The sequence below is a fragment of the Pongo abelii genome, chromosome 12 (assembly GCF_028885655.2).
Source record: "Pongo abelii isolate AG06213 chromosome 12, NHGRI_mPonAbe1-v2.0_pri, whole genome shotgun sequence".
Lineage (NCBI taxonomy): Eukaryota > Metazoa > Chordata > Mammalia > Primates > Hominidae > Pongo > Pongo abelii.
Genome location: NC_071997.2, coordinates 45,052,500 through 45,075,337, shown reverse-complemented (window position 1 = coordinate 45,075,337; position 22,838 = coordinate 45,052,500). Strand labels below are relative to the sequence as shown.

General features: G+C 45.7%; 1 protein-coding gene across 2 annotated transcripts in view; it reads left to right on the top strand.

Annotated features, from left to right (window-relative positions):
• SMYD1 (SET and MYND domain containing 1) overlaps window positions 1-15,430 on the top strand; it is a 42,464-nt gene extending 27,034 nt beyond the window's left edge. For both annotated transcript variants that reach the window (NM_001131905.2, XM_003775882.4), the window contains 5 exon segments: window positions 1,617-1,806; window positions 7,973-8,065; window positions 10,916-11,079; window positions 12,972-13,140; window positions 14,932-15,430. In NM_001131905.2, the coding sequence (NP_001125377.1) occupies window positions 1,617-1,806; window positions 7,973-8,065; window positions 10,916-11,079; window positions 12,972-13,140; window positions 14,932-15,090 (775 nt within the window). In that variant the 3' untranslated portion in view covers window positions 15,091-15,430.
• Window positions 15,431-22,838: the final 7,408 nt, after the last annotated feature.

The window sequence follows — 22,838 nt, the reverse complement described above, 5'->3', positions numbered from 1 at the left end:
GAAGCAGCCTGAAAGCAACCAGGCAAGGCTACTGTGATGAGGAGAATCGTGAATGGTATGAAGTACCATTCATGATGGTATGAAGTTCTAATCCTGGCTCTGTCCCCAAAGTGTTGTGGGACCTATCCCTCTTGTGTCACTATCCTCATTTGTGAAATGAGTGTCCCTGCAGCTCAGACATAGGATTCTAAGCAGAACTGTGAGCAGAATCACCCGGCCTTCCTCTCCTACTGGCCTGTCATCACTATAGTAACCACTGCTGCCGAAAATTGGGGTAAGGAACAAAGGAAAGGAGGGACAAATGGTGAGCAGGCACTTCAGTTTTGCAGGCTCTACAGGAGTTGTTTTTAACATATTATCACATTAATAGGCGTGTCGGTGTATCTCACTTTGGGAGAAGGATTTTTATCCATAAGTGGTCACCTCAGATGCCTGGACATGAACGTCACTACCATTCAGCAGTTGCTCTCTTGACTGTCATCTCAGACCACAGGGAAGGGGCTGCCTTTGACTGGGACTCTTCTCAGGTGCTGGAGTCTTGCCCTTGCTTTTGCATGGTGTCCAACTGAGCCTTTCTGGGAGGTAAAAGAAATGGCCACGGATCTCTGTGCAGACGCTCTCCCCAGCCCTCTGCATCCTGCCACTTCCTCTCTGGATGATGGCTTCCTACTAGTCAGGGAGGTCCCAGGATTCTGGGGAGATAGAGGAGCACGGTTTAGGACCCAGCTTGCAGGGCCCACCACTTGTTTTCTGTAGCTGTCTGGCCTTGTGGTGGAGGATGCATGGCTGAGAGGTCCACGGACTGACCTCCACCTGTTTGGCTCAGCTGGATGTCAGTTCTGCAGTGGGTTTTTACCTTCAACATCTTCAGTACCTATCACATTAGGTAAGGTGGGTAGTGGGTAGTGCTGTAGGTAATTGAGGGTCAGGTCCGGGCTGGAAGGGAACTGAAATGCCATCTGCCCTTGCTAACCACCTTCAACCAACAAGCCACATCTCCCAATAAACACAAAAGTGAAAAATGCAGCAAGCTAACAGAGCCAGTCTTTGTTTCTTTGCCTTCAGTGATCTCCAGTGGGCTAAGTCTCCTTAGGTAATTTGGCCTGAACCATTGGACTGAAGGTTAAGAGGTGACTTCAAGTTAGATACAGAATGGGCCAAGGTTGTGGGTAACCAAATGTGTATGTTTCTGAGAGAGTAGTCCTCAAACTAACCAGAAAAGATTTTTAGTTTTTTCTTGTTTGGAGTTTTTGCCTTATTATTTCTACCTTCCTTTGTTACAGACAATCAGTAGCTAAAAGTAAAGGGAGACTTACAGGCATGGACATTCTGTCTGGTTTTATGACCAAGCCCAGCTCTCTACTAGGAGTCTATTTGAGCTGATTCCAGAGTAGTTAACTGAATGGAATGAATCAGACTGTTCTAAGGAATAGAGTAGAATTGTCCAGAAAATCATCCTTTAGGTCACATTTCTCCTTTTGTGGGGTCAATGGGAGTTTCTGAGTGTCAGTGAAAGTCATTGTCTTTGAGACCCAACTCCATGAAGCCTCGGAGAGCACAGATCCCATTCTGGTAGGCCTGGATTCAATTCACCTTTTCCTTTCACCCTGCTTCAGAATTGAGCTCCGGGCCCTGGGCAAAATCTCAGAAGGAGAGGAGCTGACTGTGTCCTACATCGACTTCCTCAACGTCAGTGAAGAACGCAAGAGGCAGCTGAAGAAGCAGTACTACTTTGACTGCACATGTGAACACTGCCAGAAAAAACTGAAGGACGACCTCTTCCTGGGGGTGAAAGACAACCCCAAGGTACACACAGCCCTGCTGCTGGGGTGTTTGTGTCCGTCTTCTCCAGGAGCCAGTCACAGGTGGTTTCACGGCTAATCCGTGTGCCCTGCCCATGAGCTTCCTAGGGAGCAACTGTCACCCTGGGGAGGAGGCAGGGCATGAGAGCAGAGCACCGCGGGTAGGTCCCAGCTAGGTCCTGGCACTGTCACTTGCCAGGTGTTTGAGTTTGGGGAAGTCACCCAGTTTTCTCAACAGTAAAATAGGAATGATGGCCCCACTGCAAGAGGTTGTTATAAAGATTAAAGAAGATGATGTGTGTAAAAGGAGTGGCATACGGAGTAGACACTGGAAATTTTGGTTCCTCCTCTTGCTCCTTTATGAGTTGAGTGATGTTGAGAATTTAAGGTGTTCAGATCAGATGGGCAAAGAGATTTATCATCTGGTTATCAAAAAGATATTCCTAGTCCCATGGGGATGGGCAGTGTGGAGACAGGGCTAGGTTTAGATTGGTCAGCATCCTGAACTCCTGGGTAGCTGTTGCCAGTTGATGGTGAGTCTGTTGAGCAGCAGAGGAAGGCTTGCTGAGGGGAGGTCAGGAACCCAGCTGAGCTGGGAGACAGAGCTGAGCCGCCAGGTGTCAGAGTAGCCAGTTAAAGCAACAGAGCAGAAATGAGAGTGAAGTATATAATCACTTACTGCAATAGTGTAAGCAAGAAGCTAAAACCGAAGAAAGCACTGACTCCTCTTGTTCATTTCCTCCAGTGAAGCTGTGCTCAGGGAGAGGATGAGGGGGATCAGCACAGGCATGGAGGCGTCTCATATGACATTCTCTTTTATAAGGACACCAGTCATATTGGGTTAGGAGCCCACTCTACTCCAGTATGATCTCACCTTAACTAATTACATCTGCAATGACCCTATTGCCAAGTAAGATTTCATTTTGAGGTAGCTTCTGGGGCTAGACTTCAACATATGAATTTTGGGAGGATACAATTTAACCCCTAACACTGTGTGTGCTACCATTTATGAACATTAAAAGGCACACACACACACACACACGCACACCCATGTGCATGCAAGCATACTCGGTTTCCATACAGACAGAAGTAGGAGGACCAGCGATGCCTGGGGTGAAGAGATTGACAGTCACCCCTCCCAGGCAGAGACAAAGCAGGTGGGGCCCAAGGATTAATGTTTTCTATAGGAACAACCTCTTTTTAGAGAATCAAAGGTCTGTATTCTAGGACGTGTATATTGGATGTATGTGAGAGGCACTGAACACTGCATCATGGGCGCTACAGAGAAGAATTTGTTATTGCATTCACCCTCACCCCGACCTTTCAGAACCTGCAGATAACATGTCTTATCTGTGAGCCAGTCAGCCTTCTCTCCTGGAGACTGGCCCTGAGTATTTGTTTCTTAACTTGCTTCCACACTACCGAATTTATTTTTTTTATTAACAGGCCAGACTCTCTTTTCTCTATTCTAAAATAAAACAACCATGTGATCATTTCTTTAGATTTTTTGATGTTTACCTGGCAGTTTCAATAATTCAGTAGGCTATGTGTGGCCTTTAGTTCCCATCCCTTCACTTTAGATATGCTGTTACCAGCTGGTGACAATACACACACGTCTCCAGTATGAATTGCAGAGTTGGCATTTCTCTTGATATAAAAGATTGATGATTTCTGCTTGAACCTACCTGAATTCAAGGCAAAAGCTTTCTATTATATTTTATATCAAATTGAGTTTCTCTATTAAAATAACTGAAAATAAAAATAACTCACATATACTAACTGAGCAGAAAAAAATTGAGTATATCTTTTTAAAAGCAAATGCTTCCTCAGGCATTAAAAAAAGGCCATCATAATGTAGTAGGAAGAATACTGGAAGAAGAATTATGAGGCCTGTGTACTAGTACTGGCTATGACTCTAAACATCTGAGCCTGGCCAAGTCTCTTCCTTCTGGGCCTCAGTTTCCTCATCTGTAAATGGGGAGCTGGACTAACTTATTAACCATTTCCTCAAGCTGGACTATCTACAATGTCATCACAATCATTTCCTTTCTTTTCCCTATAATGCTGTACCCCAGCCTGATAAGGCTCCATCAGTACACCAGCCTCAAACCTTCAATTGCCATCAAAATCTTTCCTAGCTCCTTAATATATGCATATATAAACCTATGTAGAAATAAAAACCAAATATGTTTAAAATGAGAAAATAATAGCAAAATTTATGACATTTTTCCTCAGTTGTGTCTCTGGACTGTCTTTGTTTAGGCTGCTTAGGTTTTCTTTTATAATCATTCTTTTTTAAAATTTATTTTATTTTTATTTATTTTTGAGATGAGGTTTCACTCTGTCACCCAGGCTGGAGTGCAGTGGTGTGATCTCAGCTCACTGCAGCCTCGACTTTCTGGGCTCCAGTGATTCTCCTGCCTTAGGCTCCTGAGTAGCTGGGACCACGGTGCATGCCACCACTGCTGGCTAATTTTTGTATTATTTGTAGAGACGGGGTTTCACCATGTTGCCCAGGCTGGTCTCAAATTTCTGGCCTCAAGTGATCCGCCCGTGTCAGCCTCTTGAAGTGCCGGGATTACAGGCATGAGCGACAGTGACTGGTGGGTTTTTCCCTTTCTCTCTCCAGCCTTTACCCATGGTTTTCAAATAGGAATATGCCAGGCCAGGCGCGGTGGCTCACACATGTAATCCCAGAATTTTGGGAGGCCGAGGCAGGCAGATCACGACATCAGGAGTTCGATACCAGCCTGGACAATATGGTGAAACTCCATCTCTACTAAAAATACAAAAATTAGCCGGGCATGGTGGCCCACGCCTGTAATCCCAGCTACTCGGGAGGCTGAGGCAGACGAATCGCTTGAATCCAGAAGGCGGAGGTTGCAGTGAGCTGAGATCGTGCTACTGCATTCCAGCCTGGGCGACACAGCGAGATTCCGTCTCAAAAAAAAAAGAGGAAAAGAAAAAATCAAATAGAAATGTGCCAATTTTTCCAGGCTTGGGAACCAACATCCTTCTTACCCCTTCTCCTTCCTCTTTGGCTCCTTTTCCTCTAGCTCCTCCCCTTATCCTCTGGCTCCTCCCCCTTTCTTATGGCTCCTCCCCTTATCCTCTGGCTCCTCCCCCAGCCCCTCAGAGCCTCCAACTCCTGCTCCTTCTCCTCCGCCTCTGGCTCCTCCCTCTCTCTTCCTCCTTGTTTTCTGTAGAATTTGATGCTCCTGGAGACAGCGGCCTTTCACTGCGGGGGTTCCTTAAATCCTGTCTGCAAATCAGAATGTTCCTGCCTTTTCTCTGAAGAGTGGAGCCAAGTGGAACAGTCCCGTTTCCTTTCTCAGAGTAGATTTATCACATGTTGCACTTATTAATTAACAACCTTTCTGCCAGGTTGTTTTGAGGAATCTTGTAAGTTGCCTCTTTAAAAAAAAATTGACTCAATTCCAGAGCTTCAAGTGACACTCCTCCTTACATCATCAAATTGAGCAAGACTTTGATGAACACTTAACCACTTGGTATTCTTTTAATCTATTCTACAAGCTACTGATTACTCCAGAAGATTCACTAAGAATTTTGAGATTTAAAGATAATAGAATTTACAGTAGATTAGATACTAGGGGTCATAAACCATACATGATTTTGTGAGTCATTACTTGGGCAATAAGCTATGGCTATAACTAGAAATGTAGGTTTGACAGATCGATGGTACACCACTGGTCCACCAGTCACAGAACTCTGCACAACCAGGCAAGACATGGGCTTAATTCCAATAGGCTTAGGAAAGCAGTCACACACTGAAATGACTTCTTTGGAACAAAGACATGATTTGAGTTCACAGAGGGCTGAACAGCATTCCGGGGCATAAGGCAGCAGCTGGTAGCAGGCAGGAGGGCAGCCAAAGCCAGAAATCTCAGCCAAATCAAAGGTCAAAGCAAAGGTTAAGCTAGGAGTGAGACCTGCAAGTGGAAGCTAGAGCACTGATGGGTGCATCCATTGTCAGAGTCAGGCCATGGAACAAATACAGGTAGACACATAGAATAACTAACTCCAGGGAGGCCCAGATACAAGGATATGGAAACAAGGATAGCCAAAATTATAGGGATAGCCAAGAGCTATACAAAAGCCAAAGTGGGTGAGGTGGGCAGAAGAACAAATATAGTACCCCTTTCCTTAGGAGAGCCTGACCCTGAAGCAAGGTGTCCTGGCCAGAGGACTCTCATACTGCAAGATGAAAACCCACGGCAGAACTGGTCCAGGACAGCTGGGAGAAGGAGGGAAGATGGTCTACAGAGGGGGATACATTTTCATTGGAACAAATGCCCATTCTCTTGTTACTTTTTGGTAGTTTACTGAGGGTGACTTCACAAAACAATGTGAACCACAAATCGAAAGGAAGCTGTCGAGTCTAACTCTTTAGAGTGAAAAAATTGGACAACCAGAGAACTGGTTAAATAAATTATCCTAGCTTCATATAGTGGAAAACTTTACATTTATTAAAATGATGATATAGATAGTTTTATATTGATATGGGAAAATGTCTACAATATACTGAGTGAAAAAATGCTATAGACAGATACATGGTATAATTCCAGTTAAAAAAATAGTCAATCCTATTGGCACGTACACACACATATGCATGTGTGTGCACACGTAGGACTGAAATTCAGCCAGTGCTTACTGGTAAAGTCATTTAGACATACCCATTGTTTAATTTAATTTAATCTAATAATTAATTTAATTTTCTTTTGAGACAGGGTCTCACTCTGTCACTCAGGCTGTAGTGCACTGGTGTGATCTCGGCTCACTGCAACCTCCGCCTCCCGGGTTCAAGTGATTCTTGTGCCTCAGCCTCCCTAGTAGCTAGGACTACAGACATGCACCACTATACCTGGCTAATTTTTGTATTTTTAGTAGAGATGGGGTTTCACCCTATTGTTCAGGTTAGTATCAAACTCCTGACCTCAGGTGATCTGCCTGCCTGGGCCTCCCAAAGTGCTGGGATTACAAGCATGAGCCATCGTGCTGGGCTGACATACCCATTGTTGATGGTCACTGTCTGTGATTTGATTGGTCAGTGCTTTTTCTGTATCAGTCATTAAGTATTTTAAATATTATTTCTGTATGCATGCATAGGAAAATGTTCCCCCAGATACTAACTGTAGTCGTTAGGTGGGTTCTAGGGATTTCTAATTTTTTTTTTTAACCATACTTTTTAATATTGTTTTAATTTTCACAACTTGCATATGTCAATTTTACAGTCAGAATAAATAATAAAGTTATTTTCATTTTGGAAAAAAGTTATAAAAGATTTGCTTAAGCAAAAAAAATGTTTCAGAAAAGGACTTCTGATAGGAATAAGTGTAGCATGTAAACTTCTTGTTTGGACTTTGAGAAATTTGGCTCTTTTTCTTCAAAATTATTATGTCCCTGGGGGAACTGGCTTCTTAATTATGGCACTTCCTTGCCTCAAATATCAAAACCTTGTTTTGTTTTGTTTTGTAAGATCACTAGGCTTCTTAGGCAAATGTAGTAATCCTAGTGAGTCTAGATATCACAGGAACAGCTGACATATTCTCCTGATACCCTTTTGGCCAAGACAAGGAAATACAGGCTGGATGCTAATACATTTGAAAGAGTTTGAATAATTATAATCACAAGGACCCTCCTTAATGAACTCGAAGACAAATTGGAGTATGATTTTTGGGTCAAGTCCTTGGGCTCTGTCTTTAGCCCTGTGCTGGCTGTTATTTAAATCAATGACTTGGATGAAAACAAAAATGCAAGGGTGTACCTGTGGAATATGTGGTTGACTTGAAACAAAAAGGGAGAGCAGCAAATATTTTGGGCGATAGAATCCAAAATGCCAGAGAAAACGCAATAGGGATCAATGTCAGTTTCTGCCCTGGGGTTCAAAGGGCCAGGAATTTGCACAGGCTGGGATGATTGGCTGACAGCAAGGGTCTGGGACTTGGCTTAATAGAAAACACAAGTCAGAAATGTGATGAGGGAACTGGAATAGCTACAGGATCTTGGGTAGCATTTACAGGAATGAGGCATTCAGAATGAGGAAGGCATTAACCTTGCACTACATTGAATGTCAAAGATGGCAACTATTCAAAGGTGGAATGGATTGCCTCATGAAGGCATCTCTAGCTCAGTGTGTCTCTTTTTCCCAGCCCTCTCAGGAAGTGGTGAAGGAGATGATACGATTCTCCAAGGATACATTGGAAAAGATAGACAAGGCTCGTTCTGAGGGTTTGTATCATGAGGTAAGAATTCACTTGTTATAGAGGATAGGGGTAGAGAGGAGGCTGGAAATGTTCTCTAGTAAGGGAGGGAAATGGGGTGAGAACGGGTGTAGGGGCTACCAAGCAGGTTGTTTTTCTAGAAGATGTCCCTTGGTTGAGACCATGACTCTTCTTACCCCTAAACCTTTAGCATCTCTTAGGGGTGTGCTCTTAGTGACTGTTTATTAATCCACTGAGACTGGGTCTGAGGGGAGCAAATGCAGCCAGACACTTGTCCCTGGAGGATCTGTGATATCTAAACCTGGTATCAGAGATGGGGGAATGCCGATGGCAGTGGACATACTGGGAGTGAGTTGCATGCTTTCCCATAATTGAATGCATGTGCCAGCTACAGTTTTCAGTCTCTCCCAACTGAGCATTCATCCTTGGCTCTTGAAGCACCAGGGATTCTCAGCTGGCTCTACACTAGAATCACCTTTGAAAAATTTTGATGCTCAGGCCCCCACTCAGGACAATTTCACCAGAATCTCTGGGCGTGGGACCCTGATATTAAGATTTTTAAAGCTCTCAGGTGATTTCAATTTGTAACCAAAGGCGAGACCCACTGCCAAACACTGGCCTGCGGGGTATTTGCATTGAACTAACCTGGGCGGCTTGTTGGAAATACTGATTTCCATTCTCACACTCTAAGATGTGACTCATTCAATCTGCAACAGAAAAACAGGGACCATGAATTCGTATTTTTGTTCCCCAAGCTCGCTGAGCAACTTGAATGTTAACGCCACTAGGGCATGTTGATTTGGGAGATTAATTTCTATTCATTTCTATTTCCCTTCTCCTCTTCCTCCTTCTTTACTAAGTCATTTATTGCACATTTCTAAGCCCTTACTGGGGTGGCCAACACAAGACACTCTCCTTGCCTGGAAGGAGTTCTGTCAGGTGGGGAGACAGTCACACGAACAAAATGTTATTGTACAACATGGAAAATCTATGTCAGAGGCATGAGGTGGGAGCTGGAGTGAGCAGGAGGGCCCCACTGGCTCCATTACCCTAGCTTCTCTCCTCTTCATTTCTTCTCGTTTTCCATTCAGACTTGGCAGGGCTAGGTGTGGCTCTGGACACTGCCCCCATGGGTTTAAGAGGATGGTTTTCAGGATGAATTGATTGCCAGCCATCATTTTTCCACTCTCTGCTACGCCCCCACCGCCTCAGGTTGCCTCATGAACTCTGGGAAAGTCTCAGAGCAAAATTAGTTCTCACTGATTTCAAATCAAAGGAATTGTATGGCATTTCTCCCATGAGAGCAGCAAAGGCAGGAGAGGAGAACAACAAACACCTAAAATCTAGAGACCATTGGACTTTGTAGGGTAGGGCCTAAGCCTATGTCTACACAAGAGTCAGTCAGAAAAGCCTGACTCCAGGATGATTGCGGTCAGGCCCATCTTTTTCCTCACCAGGGCCAAGGCTGCATCCTTCTGGGGATGTTTCCCAGCTTCCTGGGAGCCTCCTTCTCTGCTCATCCATCTTGTACACTTCAGTAGGACATAATTATTCAAACTCACTGAGCCTAAGCACCACCCAGGGGCTTATACAAACTACACATCCAGGGTTTCTCTCCCAGATATTTGGTTTCAATTGGTCTGGGGTAGGACTTGAACATCAGTGTTTTAAAAAAGCTTTCAGATGTTTCCAAAGCACAGTGAGTGGAGAATCACAGGAATGGTGGTGAAGCTGCGGCTCAACTGCTTGGTTTCAGTGCTTGATCCATTGCTCACCATCTGTGTGACTTTGGCAAAGTACTTACCCTCTCTGTGCTTCAGTTTTCTCATCTGGTAAAATGGGATTATGAGTAGTACTCATCTCAATGTGTTGTTATAAGATATATAAATATATTTGTATATGTATATATGTGCATGCATATATATATATATATATATACACACACACACACACATATCTGTATCTTTAGAGAATTGGTTCTAGGACTGCCACAGATACTAAAATCTTCAGATGCTCAAGTACCTTGTATAAAATAGTGTATTTTTGTGTACAACCTATGCACATCCTTCCATATACTTTAAAGCATCTCTGGATTACTTATAACACCTAATACTATGTAAATGCTATGTAAATAGCTGTTATGCTGTATTGATTGTTTGTATTGTTTTTTGTTGTTGTATGATTCTTTCTTTCTTTTAAAATATTTTTGGCCGGGTATGGTGGCTTATGCCTGTAATCCTAGCACTTTGGGAGGCTGAGGTGGGCGGATTGCCTGAGCTCAGGAGTTCGAGACCAGCCTGGGCAACATGGTGAAACCCTGTCTCTACTAAAAATACAAAAATTAGGCGTGGTGATGTGCACCTGTAATCCCAGCTACTCAGGAGGCTGAGGCAGGAGAATCGCTTGAAGCTAAGAGCGGGAGGTTGCAGTGAGCTGAGATTGAGCCACTGCACTTCAGCCTGGGCAATGGAGTGAGACTGTTGTCTCCAAATATATATATATTTGACCTGAAGTGGGTTGAATCCATGGATGTGGAACTTGTGCATATACAGATCTGACTGTACATATATGTGTGTGTTTGTGTGTGTGTGTATGTATAGCTTTCATAGCTTCCTGCTACCTATTGATTTTGGAAACTCCTCGCTGTGCTGCATCTGCCACGTCTCACACCATTACCCTTCCCATTCTTACACCTTAGCCAATAGGACCACTTTGCAATTCATACCCCAGACCTGTGCTTTCCCACCTCTGTCAGCAATTGCCCCAATCTTAAAAAGAATGATTGTCTGGTATCATCATGATGGTCGCGTATGTGAATTAAACGTGTGCTCTGGTGCAATGGTAATGGGCAGGGCCTCTGTCTCACTCTAGGTTGTGAAATTATGCCGGGAGTGCCTGCAGAAGCAGGAGCCAGTGTTTGCTGACACCAACATCTACACGCTGCGGATGCTGAGCATTGTTTCAGAGGTCCTTTCCTACCTCCAGGCCTTTGAGGAGGCCTCGTTCTATGCCAGGAGGATGGTGGACGGCTATATGTAGGTGACGATTCTAGGTCTCAGATAGTCTCCTGGAAGTGTGTCTATTCCAGGGATGGCAAATAGATGGCACATTTACTGGTGCCTCTCCCTCCTATACCCACAGCAGGCGTCTGTAATCCATCATGGTTCTCTTTTTGACTGAGTCTTTTTATCATGGTGCTCCAGTGGTAATGACCAATCAGAGTTTGTGCTTGAGATGAAACCTGTTTGTCATCCCTGGTCTTTCCCAAATTCTCCAGCACACCTATCACTTGGGTGGCATCTTCTGCTTTTGACTTCCTTCAGGCTAACCCCAGCTTGATTTTAAGTGATTGGACCCCGCCCTCCACCCTGTAATCAACATAGGCAATTCTGGGAGCTTTTATTTATTTATTTATTTTTAAAAGAGCCATCAATCATCTTTGCTTAAAAATTGTAAATTCTGGCCGGGCGCGGTGGCTCACGCCTGTAATCCCAGCACGTTGGGAGGCCGAGGCGGGAGGATCACGAGGTCAGGAGATCGAGACCATCCTGGCTAACGCGGTGAAACCCCGTCTCTACTAAAAAATACAAAAAATTAGCAGGGTGTGGTGGCGGGCGCCTGTAGTCCCAGCTACTTGGGAGGCTGAGGCAGGAGAATGGCGTGAACCTGGGAGGCGGAGCTTGCAGTGAGCCAAGATCGCGCCACTACACTGCACTCCAGCCTGGGCAACAGAGCGAGACTCCGTCTCAAAAAAAAAAAAAAAAAAAAAATCTCAAATTCAATTCCCTTGCCTTCCATCTGCCAATATCCTCTCTTGCTTTCTGTGTTTATGTTGTCATGCAAATTTGTGTTTCTGGCCAAATAAGTTGACACAAGTTCATTTCTTTGGGAGGATGTTAGTCTTAACAAAATGTAGATAAACTGTGCAACATGCTAAGGAAGCCCTGCAAAGGGGTGCCAACCAGGTGAAAATACAACGCTGTCTCAAAAAGGACATTTAAATTATTTTTTTTCCCTTGACCTTCCTACCACTTTCCGGGGAGATGTCTGAGGTGCTCCTGAGTGCTGTGAGCTTCCTGTGCTCAAGCTCAGGTAGTGTGGAGTCTACAGAGACAGGCAGGCCTCCTTGAGCTGCGGTGGGCTCCACCCAGTTCGAGCTTCCCGGCTGCTTTGTTTATCTACTCAAGCCTCAGCAATGGCGAGCGCCCCTCCCGCAGCCTCGCTGCAGCCTTGCAGTTTGATCTCAGACTGCTGTGCTAGCAATGACCAAGGCTCCGTGGGTATAGGACCCTCCGAGCCAGGCGCGGGATATAATCTCCTGGGGTACCATTTGCTAAGACCGTTGGAAAAGCGCAGTATTAGGGTGGGAGTGACCCAATTTTCCAGGTGCTGTCTGTCACCCCTTTCCTTGTCTAGGAAAGGGAATTCCCTGACCCCTTGCACTTCCCGGGTGAGGTGATGCCTTGCCCTGCTTCAGCTTATGCTCGGTGTGCTGCACCCACTGTCCTGCACCCACTGTCTGACAATCCCCAGTGAGATTAACCTGGTACCTCAGTTGAAAATGCAGAAATCATTCGTCTTCTGTGTCACTGACGCTGGCAGCTGTAGACTGGAGCTGTTCCTATTTGGCCATCTTGGCTAGAGTCCTCAAGCTCTGATAGTATGTTCCTGGTCCCTTTTTCTCACAAGGAGTTGGCTGGGCAGCCCAGGCCAGAGTTTCAGCTGTCACAGCCTCACGGTGTAGAATGTTTGGCAACTTGTTCCATATCTCTGTGCCTCAGTTCCCCCTTGGCGGCTACAGAAGCTTTGCAGTGCTGAGGGGAGGACAGATGGGCTTAATCAACAAGGGCACTTCATACATTATTAAATTAAGTGCAGATATAAGGGTGATTGGTATGATGTATGATTATCTGCTATGCTCCCACAGGAAGCTCTACCACCCCAACAATGCCCAACTGGGCATGGCCGTGATGCGGGCAGGGCTGACCAACTGGCACGCTGGTAACATTGAGGTGGGGCACGGGATGATCTGCAAAGCCTATGCCATTCTCCTGGTGACACACGGACCCTCCCACCCCATCACTAAGGACTTAGAGGCAAGTAGCATCTTGAGGCTGGTGTTCCCTTCCTGGCCTGAGCTTTCTGAGGATGAGAGTGTGAGTTCAGGTGGACTCTGCTTTAGAAAAGTCCACACACTCCCAGCTAGACAGAAGGGAACTCAGAAACGCTTTAGCCCACTACCCTTGTGTGTTAGACTGTTCGTGTTATCATAAATGAATACCTGAGACTGGGTAATTTATAAAGAAAAGAGGCTTATGTTGACTCATGGTTCTGCAGACTGTATAGGAACTGTGGTGCTGGCATGTGCTTCTGGTGAGGGCCTCCGGAAGCTTCTAATCATGCCAGGAGGGAAAGGGAGCCAGTGTGTCACATGATGAAAGAGGGAGCAAGCAAGAGAGGCAGAGGTGCCAGGCTTTTTTCAACAAGCAGATCTGGTGTGAACTCAGTGGATGGCACTAAGCAATTCACGAGGGATCTGCTCCCATGACTCAAGCACATCTGCCAGGCCCCATCTCCAACACTGGGGATCACATTTCAATGTGAGATTTGGAAGGGACAAATATCCAAACCATATCACCTTGCTTCACACATGAGGAAACTGAGGCCCAGGGAAGGAGGGCAATCTGTCCATAGTCACATAGCGAGCTAATGGCAAAGCTGAGACTTGAAGCCTGAGTCTGTTGAATCATAACACCCCAAGCCTGGACTGAGTAAGCATAAACAATGGGGTGTGCATGTGTGTGTGTGTGTGTGTGTGTGTGTGTGTGCACGCACGCACACAGCCATTTATATTAGAAAGTATTCTGTGTAACATGGAGTGGAGTTAGTGATCACAGGCTCTGGAATCAGACGTCCAGGTTGAGTTCCAGCTTCACCGCTTTCTGGTTGTGTGATTTTGCAAATATTGAATGTATGGCTGTCAGTCTCCTCATCAGTAAAATAGGGAGAAAGGATAGGGTTGTGATGAGTGTTCATGAATTAATGTGTGAAATGCACTTAGTGCCTGGCAAATGGTGCTGCGGGTGTCCTTGGTGCTTTGAAAGGCTGGTTTATTTAAGAGTGACAGGGCTGTCCTCAGACAGCACAGTTTAGGGAAAGTGGACAGACTTTGGTGTTATAAAATGTAGGATGACTATGACATTTGGGACTGGTGTGGTCTCAGATATGGATGTCCTTTTACTATTCTGATCCCAGGTTTCCTCATTTATAAAATGGAAATAATAGATTAGCCCCTTAAAATTGGCAGGAGGACCAAGTGAGGGGCAGAAAAGTGGGGTAACTAGCTTTATGTCTAGGATACCGAGCCTGTCAAAGGCAGAGCCTTTGTCGATTTTACTCACAGCTGTATCCTCAGCCTCTGAATGCCTGGCCCTTGAGAAATATTTCTTGAATGGACACGTGGGAGGATGAGGGCTCTTCTGTGTGTCACACACTGTAATCTTCCCAACCCACAGTAAGGTACAAAGCCACAAAATGGGTGAGAAAACTGACGGCTGAAGCAATTACATCACTTGCCTGAGGTCCCACACTAGTATCTGCACGGGCCAGGGTTCAAATCCAGGTCCCCACTGGGCAGTTCCTGAGAACAAACATTCTTTTCTGAGAATGGTTCCTTCAGCTACTCTCCCAGGGTTCTGACTCCTTCTCCCTGACAAAGTGGGCCCACTGCCAGGACGTTAGGCCCTCAATGAATGAGTGTGTGTGTGTATTCTGAGGGTGTAGAGTTGAATCTCCGTGGTTGGAAATAATTTACCCCAAGGTATATCAGAGACCAGCATGTCCTAGGGGCTTGCTATCACTGTTTATGGTGTATCTGTGTCCCACAGGCCATGCGGGTGCAGACGGAGATGGAGCTACGCATGTTCCGCCAGAACGAGTTCATGTACTACAAGATGCGCGAGGCTGCCCTGAACAACCAGCCCATGCAGGTCATGGCCGAGCCCAGCAATGAGCCAGCCCCAGCTCTGTTCCACAAGAAGCAATGAGGACTACCCAGTGGAGGAGGGGCAATGTGGCTGGGGAGCTAGGGAGAGACTCTGGAGGTGGTGGGTCTCTGGGGAGACCCCTAATGAGGAAGTTGAGGTAATGCTTAACATTGTTGCTGTGACAGTTTACTGCCCTGTATTTCCCAGAGCCATTTTGGCTCAATTCAAGTCTATTCAATTCAAGTTAACTCTATCCCAGCCCAGACCAACTTCTCCTACAAATATTATTGGATGATAGGCCCTAGAACCCAATAAAGGAGCTCCAAATGTTGTTGGGTGGGGAAGCAAAATGTAGAGAAACATCTAAAGCACACTAATAATAAATGCAATTGTAAACTATATGGAGGAGGGTGCAGAGGAGGGAATGTGTCTGGTGTGTGATGTGTGTGTGTGCAGTGGGGGTATCACAGAGAGTATGACATCTGAGTTGAGGGTGGCAGGTGCCTGGAGTCTCAGGTGGCTGCTCACCCCTCTGTGTAGGTGTCTCTGGGGCTGCTGGTCTCACCTGTGGTCTGCAATAGACATGATTGGCTGAGCAGGATATGTAATGCTGTGTGGTTGGTGTGGAGTTATGAAGAAGGCGCTGTGTTTGGGCCACTTAGGCTCTACTCAGAGACCTGAAACCACTTCAGAATGGTGCATATGTGGAAAAAGCTGGCTGGGGGCCTTGCCCAAACCACCTGAGGTCTTAATTTAAAGTCCGGGGAAAAAAATCTGGGTTCCAACTAGAATTCTAGAAATATTTCTAGAACACACAGAGAGGGAATAACTCCATCACCCTTATCACCAAGCCTTGTGGTTCCCTGTGATTTTAGATAATGTCTGATATTTTTCTGGCCATTTGCCTAGTAGGATTTCAAAAATATTTTCAAAGTGAAGCTGAGAGAGAATCTTGGAAACACACATACCTGTTGATCATGGGCCCTACAGAATTGGCCCTTGGGGGCTTTATTTGGTTACATGTGCCTGGGTGGTCTTTACCAGCTTAGACTCTATCATGGGCCCCCATGAAGCTCCATTCTCAATACTGAATAATTATTACTTCCCTTGTTGAGTTTCTTTTTCTGTCATGCCCTGGGGGCTTCTGTTCTTCTCACCAGAAAGAACATTTGAATCTGGATTCTTGTACACCTGGGTTAGACCCTCTTCAGAGGTGTGGCCAATTTATCCCGATCTCCTGGAAGGCTGTTGTGATTTCCACCTAAGAAATGAGGGTCTTGAGAATCAACCAATCCCAAGATTAGCCTGTTATCCTGTTATCTTCTGAGACCCCAAATTTCTCACCAATGTTTTGGGAGATCCTGGAAAAGATCCCTTCAGTTTGGGGTGTCATCAAGACTTCTACACAACCCAGGATTACCATTGACCTCAGAGGTGTACCCTACATCTTGAAGTAAATTGATCCCACCAGGTCCCATGTTTGTTATCTCTGCCTAAATGTTAGCTTCTTCATCCTCACCACGTGATGAGCCACTGTGTCCCTCTGCGCACTACCCAGTGGCTGAAAACTCTGCAAATGGGCCACATTTTTGCAAAATACTTGTATCTGACACTTAGCTCTTGTTTGAGGATTTTCCTTTCTGGAAGGTTTTACAAGAAGACTGATAGTCTTTCAAGCCACAGTACCACAGGCTTAGGGATGGCACTAACCTTCTCCCAGGGATCTAACTGGCAAGTTCAAATTATCACTCTTTTACCTTCATATAAAATGTCTCCCCCAAACCTTTTTCCCTTCTTTGTCATTGTCATGTGCTAAGCCACTGATCATTTCCCCATATTCATAGTCTTTTTTTCCATCCTATCTTTCTAATATTTGTTGTCTTTAACAAACTGTGCTCTGTGTCTATGCTCCTCCTTCCCTCTCAGACCATTGGAATGCGAGTCCTTCTCCCCCTTGGAATGTCCTCTGGATCCCTTCCCCTCCTCTGACCCCCAGACTTTGCTCCATCTATTATTGCTTCTCCATCCTGGATCCTTGACATTTCTCACCCCACTGGCCTTCTCAAGTGCAATCAGTAAAAATGCTGAGAACTCTTGGATCGTAATCTTCGTGACTGAGTTTTTTTAGTTGTATAGTTATCATCTGCCTTTCTTCACTTTGCATTTCTTCTTGAATCCTTTGCAGATTGACTTCCACTCCCACTCTTTCACTGAAAGGGCTCTTACCAAGATCAAATCTAATGGGTACATTTTAGTTCCTATGTGATTTGGCCTTTCGATGTCAATCATCACTCCCAGCCCTTGATTTTGGTGACCCACTTCCCTGTGATGATCTTCTGATCTGGTTTCTCAGGTTCCTTCGCTGGTCCTTTTTCTTTCCCTGCCCCTGACATACTGACATTTCCTGGAGTTGGTTTTGTCCTTGATTCATTCTCATCTCATTCTGCCCACAGTCTCTGCATGAACTCAGGCAGGCCCTTCATTTAATGACCACCTTAAGGCTGATGATTCTCAAATCTTATTTCCTGATCTTCCATTTGAGCTCCAGCCCCACTCATCCTCTCAGATGTTCTGCAGGCCCAGCAAACTCATCATGTCCAAAGCGAAACTTTTTCTCTTTCCTGTCTCCTCTCCTCTGATCTGTTCTTCCTTAGAACACCACCCAAGAATGTCACCTCCTCCATCAGAATGTGAGCTCCTGGAGGGCAGGGGCTGTGTCCTTCTATTCATCTTCCTATCCCCAGAACCTTGCACAGGTCCTGGAATGTGGTAGGTGCTCAGTAAATGTGTGTTGAATAAATGAATGAATGGATGAACAAATGAATGAATTTGCTTACTTCAGGGCAAAAGAACCATGAAACCGTATTTTGAGTTTTTATGTTATAGCAGTCAGCAAATCCTATTAAATACTTTGTGTTTCCAAGCAAATAAGTGTGGCTTCTTTCTTTCTGACAATCTTTTTAGAGCAGCACTGTCTAATGGAATTTTCTGTGGTGATGGAAATGTATTATATCTGTGTTGTCCAATACATTACAGTAGCCACTAGCAGCTTGTGACTATTGAGCACTGGAGTATGATTGAAGAACAGAATTTTAAATGTTATTTAATTTCAACTAATTTAAACGTAGTTAGCCAATGTGGCTAGTGGCTACCATATTAGAGTGTGCAGTTTTAGAGAAATACTTCAGTGTCGTTTCTAAGAACATGGACACTAAGAAAAACCATCTAAGTTTGTCTTTATCCCAGCTTTCCTAATCTTATCCGTGTGACCTTGGACTAGTTATTTCACCCATGCCTCAGTTTTCTGACTTCTACCTACTGCGTAAGTTTGCTGTGAGGACTTTTTAAAGAGTAAAGCCCTGAGAACCCAACCCATCATATGTGCTTAGTGACTATTATTAGCTATTATTACACTTTGAGCATTCCAACCTTGCTTCTCCTGGGGTGTCCCTTCTGCCAGTTAGAAGATGAAGGTGAAGGGTAGAGGCAAGCAGGGGTGTGATGGAACTAGCTCTTATTGGCTTGGGAGAGCCGGCAGGGCACATCTCTTCCCAACTCTACATTCACCAACATCTCACTTATAACATAAAATTGGCCGTGGTGGGAATATTTAAACCATGGTAATGGCCTAACTTCAGAACACATTACTTTGCAGTGTTGTCAATCTATAAAGGAGCTTCACTACATGGGAGTAGCAAAATAGATAGCAGAAAGACCATTAAAGAAGTCTTCACTTAAACTGGGGTGAAATCTGCATCCTGAAACCTCTATTCCTTAGGGCCATGCCAAGCAAGTCTAAGACCTCTGATTACCCTTTAGATGAAGCCATCTGCCCACTGCACCATCAATGTATTGACAAATACATGTATTAAAGGGCAGACATAGCCATTGCTTGGGTGAGTCACAGAGTGTACTTCTCTAAAGGATACCAAAGGGAAAAATACAGTTGGGGGCACATACCAGAGAGAATAGCAACATTTCTTCTTACTATTTTTTTTTGAGACAGGGTCTCCCTTTGTCACCTAGGCTGGAGTGCAGTGGAGCGATCATGGCTCATTGCAGTCTCGACCTCCTTGTTTCAAACGATTCTCCCACCTCAGCCTCCCAAGCAGCTGGGACCACAAGGTGTGCACTACCACCCCTGGCTAATTTATTTATTTATTTATTTTGTAAAGTCGAGGTTTCACCATGTTGCCCAGGCTGGTCTCAATCTCCTGAGCTCAACCGATTCACCTGCCTGGGCCTCCCAAAGTGCTAGGATTACAGGTATGAGCCACTGCACCTGGCCAAGAATAACATTTCTGAGGGCAGTTGGAGGTCCAGGCTTCTGGACCAAGGCATGCACAGTTGTGGATAACATCCAGTGCATGAAAGTAAACAGCCCTTCTAGAAGCTCCCTGCCCCTCCTGGCCCAGCATTAATTACATTCACAACCCAGTCTCAACTGGGCCAGGAGGACTCCTCTGTCTTAGAGAAGTACAATAGGCAGCACGGCTGTAAGCCATGGCACCGTTTTGCTCACTCTGGCGGAAACTCAGTCCTCATTTCCCAGTCCTGGCCTCCCCAGCTCACGAAGCTTGGTCTGAGAACAATCTGGTCCAAGCACAATACTACAGTTCCCCAGATGTCTTTAGGAGTTGTGTTTATTTCCCATGGCTGCTGGAACAAATTACCACACACATTTTGTAGCTTAAAACAACATAGATTTAGTATCTTTCAGTTCTAGAGGTCAGAAGTCCAAAATGGGTGTCATGGGGCTAACACCAAGGTGCCAGCAGGGCTGTGTTCCTTCTAAAGGCTCCAGGAGAGCAAGCTTCTTCCTCTAAAATGCCCACATTCCTTGGCAGTGGCCCCCACTCAGCAATCACATCACTCTGACTCCCCTTCTGTCATCACGTCTCCTCTGCCCCTCCTGCCTTCCTCTTTTACTGATAAGGACCCTTGTGATTCCACTGGATCCACTAGGATCATCCAGAATAATCTCTCTATCTCAAGGTCCTTACCTTAATCACATCTGCAAAATCCCCTTTGTCATGTAAGGTAACACATAAACAGGACTGGGAATTAGGACATGGACTGTTTGGGGGACATCACTCTGCTTACCACAGCAGTCTTGCTATCGAGTCCTCGGACCTGCCATGCATCCACAGTTGCAAGCCTCTGAGCAGAAGACCTGGGACTTGAATCCTGCAGTCCAGGTCCCTGGAGAATGAATATTCCTTTCCATACAGCTCTTTGATGGCCATGTCCAGTTTGTCTTCTTTCTCTTCCCTGTTCACCAAGGCAGGGTTTTAAAATTCTCCCTTTGTAGGTCACAGCCCTTTCTCACTGCTTCCCTTCTGCTCATCTGTGCTGGGCAGGTGTGGAATCCCTTTACAGGCCCAGCACCTTTCTGGGGAATGGCCAAGAGCTGGGACAGTGCAGGGGACTACAATTTGAAGCAGCAGATAGAATTCTAGATATGTGGTTTGTGTCCGTCAGTGGCACTTATATTTGGCCTTGGTGGACACTTTCTAGCCCTTTCTCTAGGGACACTGCTCTGCACCAGGAGGCTCTGAGGAGGCGGTTCAGGACAGGCTGGTGCAGGATGGAGCCTGAACCTGTCACAGCACAGCATTTCCTGACACACAGTCATGGCCCATGAGTCAATGGAGTGCCGCTAGAGATTTAAAAACAATGTGAATAAGAGCCCTGATCTGTAGCATTTGCTGATTTTGGTGTAAACACTCCCGCGAAGGCCGATGTCAAATGCCAAGCTGTATGCTGAATTGGGACCTGGGCCTAGGTGGCTCCAACCATACTGCTTGTGACTCAAGCCAGGCAATTGGACCGTTGTTGTGCAGCTCTTTCCCTTCTGAACTGGAGGAGGAGGAGTCCTGGCTGTTCTCTAGGAATGCAAGATCTCAGTTTGTGACCATGGAGGTGCTGACGATCATACTCTCTGCCGTGTGGAGAGGCCCAGGAGACCACAGCTTGTGTTGAGGGAGAAATATTGAGTTGTTATTCAGCTTTGGATCCATCTGTCCCTTCTAGTTCTATGAGCTAGTGAACCATGTTCCCCCTGCCCCATTTTTATTTTTGGCCTAACCCATTTGGGTGAGTTTCTTTCACTTGCAACTGAAGGAATTCCCTTTGTGCTGGTTTTTCTCCATTTCTCCCACAGGTCTTCTCCACTCTTCTCTGCCCTGCTTTGTGTCAGAAAGGCTGAATTCTTCTTTCTCATTTAACCAATAAAAAGCACCAGCAGGTGACTGGAATGCAGAAGGACACCCCCCACAACTGCCCAGCCAGGGGTTCAGCTCCCATTGGGTGGTTGTCCTATGGCTCTAGGTCTCCCTGGGCTCCGGTAATGCTGTCCCCTGCATTGTCTCTTCAGGTCTACAGGTGGTGGTGGCTTCCTGCAGTTGCTGGCTGGGTGCCCCAGCTACCTAATGGGTTCCCTTTACTCTAACCACATCTTTGTAAATAGTCCTTTTGCTACCACTGGCAAATCCGAATGGGTCCACAGCAGTGTGATTCTCGCCTCCCTAGAGGAAAACATTCATCTGAGGGGCATAAGTCAGAGTGAAAGACTGAGGCAAGTTTTAGAGCAGGAACGGAAGGTAAAGTACACTCGGAAGAGGACCAAGCGGGGGACTTGAGAGATCCAAGTGCCCTGTTTGACCTTTGATCTGGGGTTTTATATGTTGGCATGCTCCTGGGGCTTTGTGTCTCTCCTCCCTTGATTTTTCCTTGGGGCAGGCTGTCCGCATGAGCAGTGGCCTGCCAGCACTTGGGCGGGGCTGCATGCGCAGTGTGTTTACTGGAGTTGCGCACATGCTCATCTGAGGTGTTTTTTTCCTCACTAGTTGAAGGTTCCTAGAGGAAGGTCATGTATCAGCTAAGCTCCGCCATTTTGCCTCTTAATGCACATGCTTGAACCCACTTGCCCACATCCTGAGCTCTTATTGGGAAGCTGCTGACCACCATCTTAAGGGATTTTCTATCTATTGGGAGACTGCCTTTCCCTAGTGCTGGCTGTGACCAATTATTATTTTAGAGAGACAGTTTAACAACTACCTGACCATCACCTGATGATTGCCTGACATTCCTTGGTGGGGGGGCCCTCTCCTGTCCTGCTCACATCTGCCTAGCTATGTGTTCTAACACTTTCATTAAATTCTCACAGTGTGCCTTAGTTCTTGCTGGTACATCTTGACTGATACAACTTGCTAACGCACATCCCAGGTCTAGTAACTAGAGCCCATCGATTCTAATTCCTAAATATGCTTAAACCTTTTGCTGTGTTCCATCCTCATGGGCAGTGCTTTGGTTGAGGCCCCCAGCATCTCTTGCCTGGACCATTGCCACAGCCTCTGAATTGTCTGTCTCTATTCAGCTTTGGTCCTTTTCACTGGTCCTTGACACTGTGGCCAGAATAATTTTTTTACAAACCGTTTAGTATCATGTTACTCTTAGAGCTTAAAACCCCTCAATGATTCTCTACTGTCTTCAGGATCAAATTCAAACTCATTGCTAGAGTCAAAGGATACTCATGGTAGAGATTCTGTTCCTTCTCTGCCTCCTCTTCTGCCAAGCCCCATTTATACACATCTCCCTGTGAAGCAAATACCCTTGGATGCTTTCATACCTCCTCTGAGATGTTTTTCTAGGCACCACCCCCACCTGGTCTGCAGCAGGGGCTGTAGCTAGTACCTACTTGCATCACAGCGGATGACACTGTCGTGCTTATGGTCCCACTAACAGTGAGTCTCCCGGGGATCACTGTATCCTCAGGGCTTAGCACTGCCCAGCCCTGCTTTGGCTGA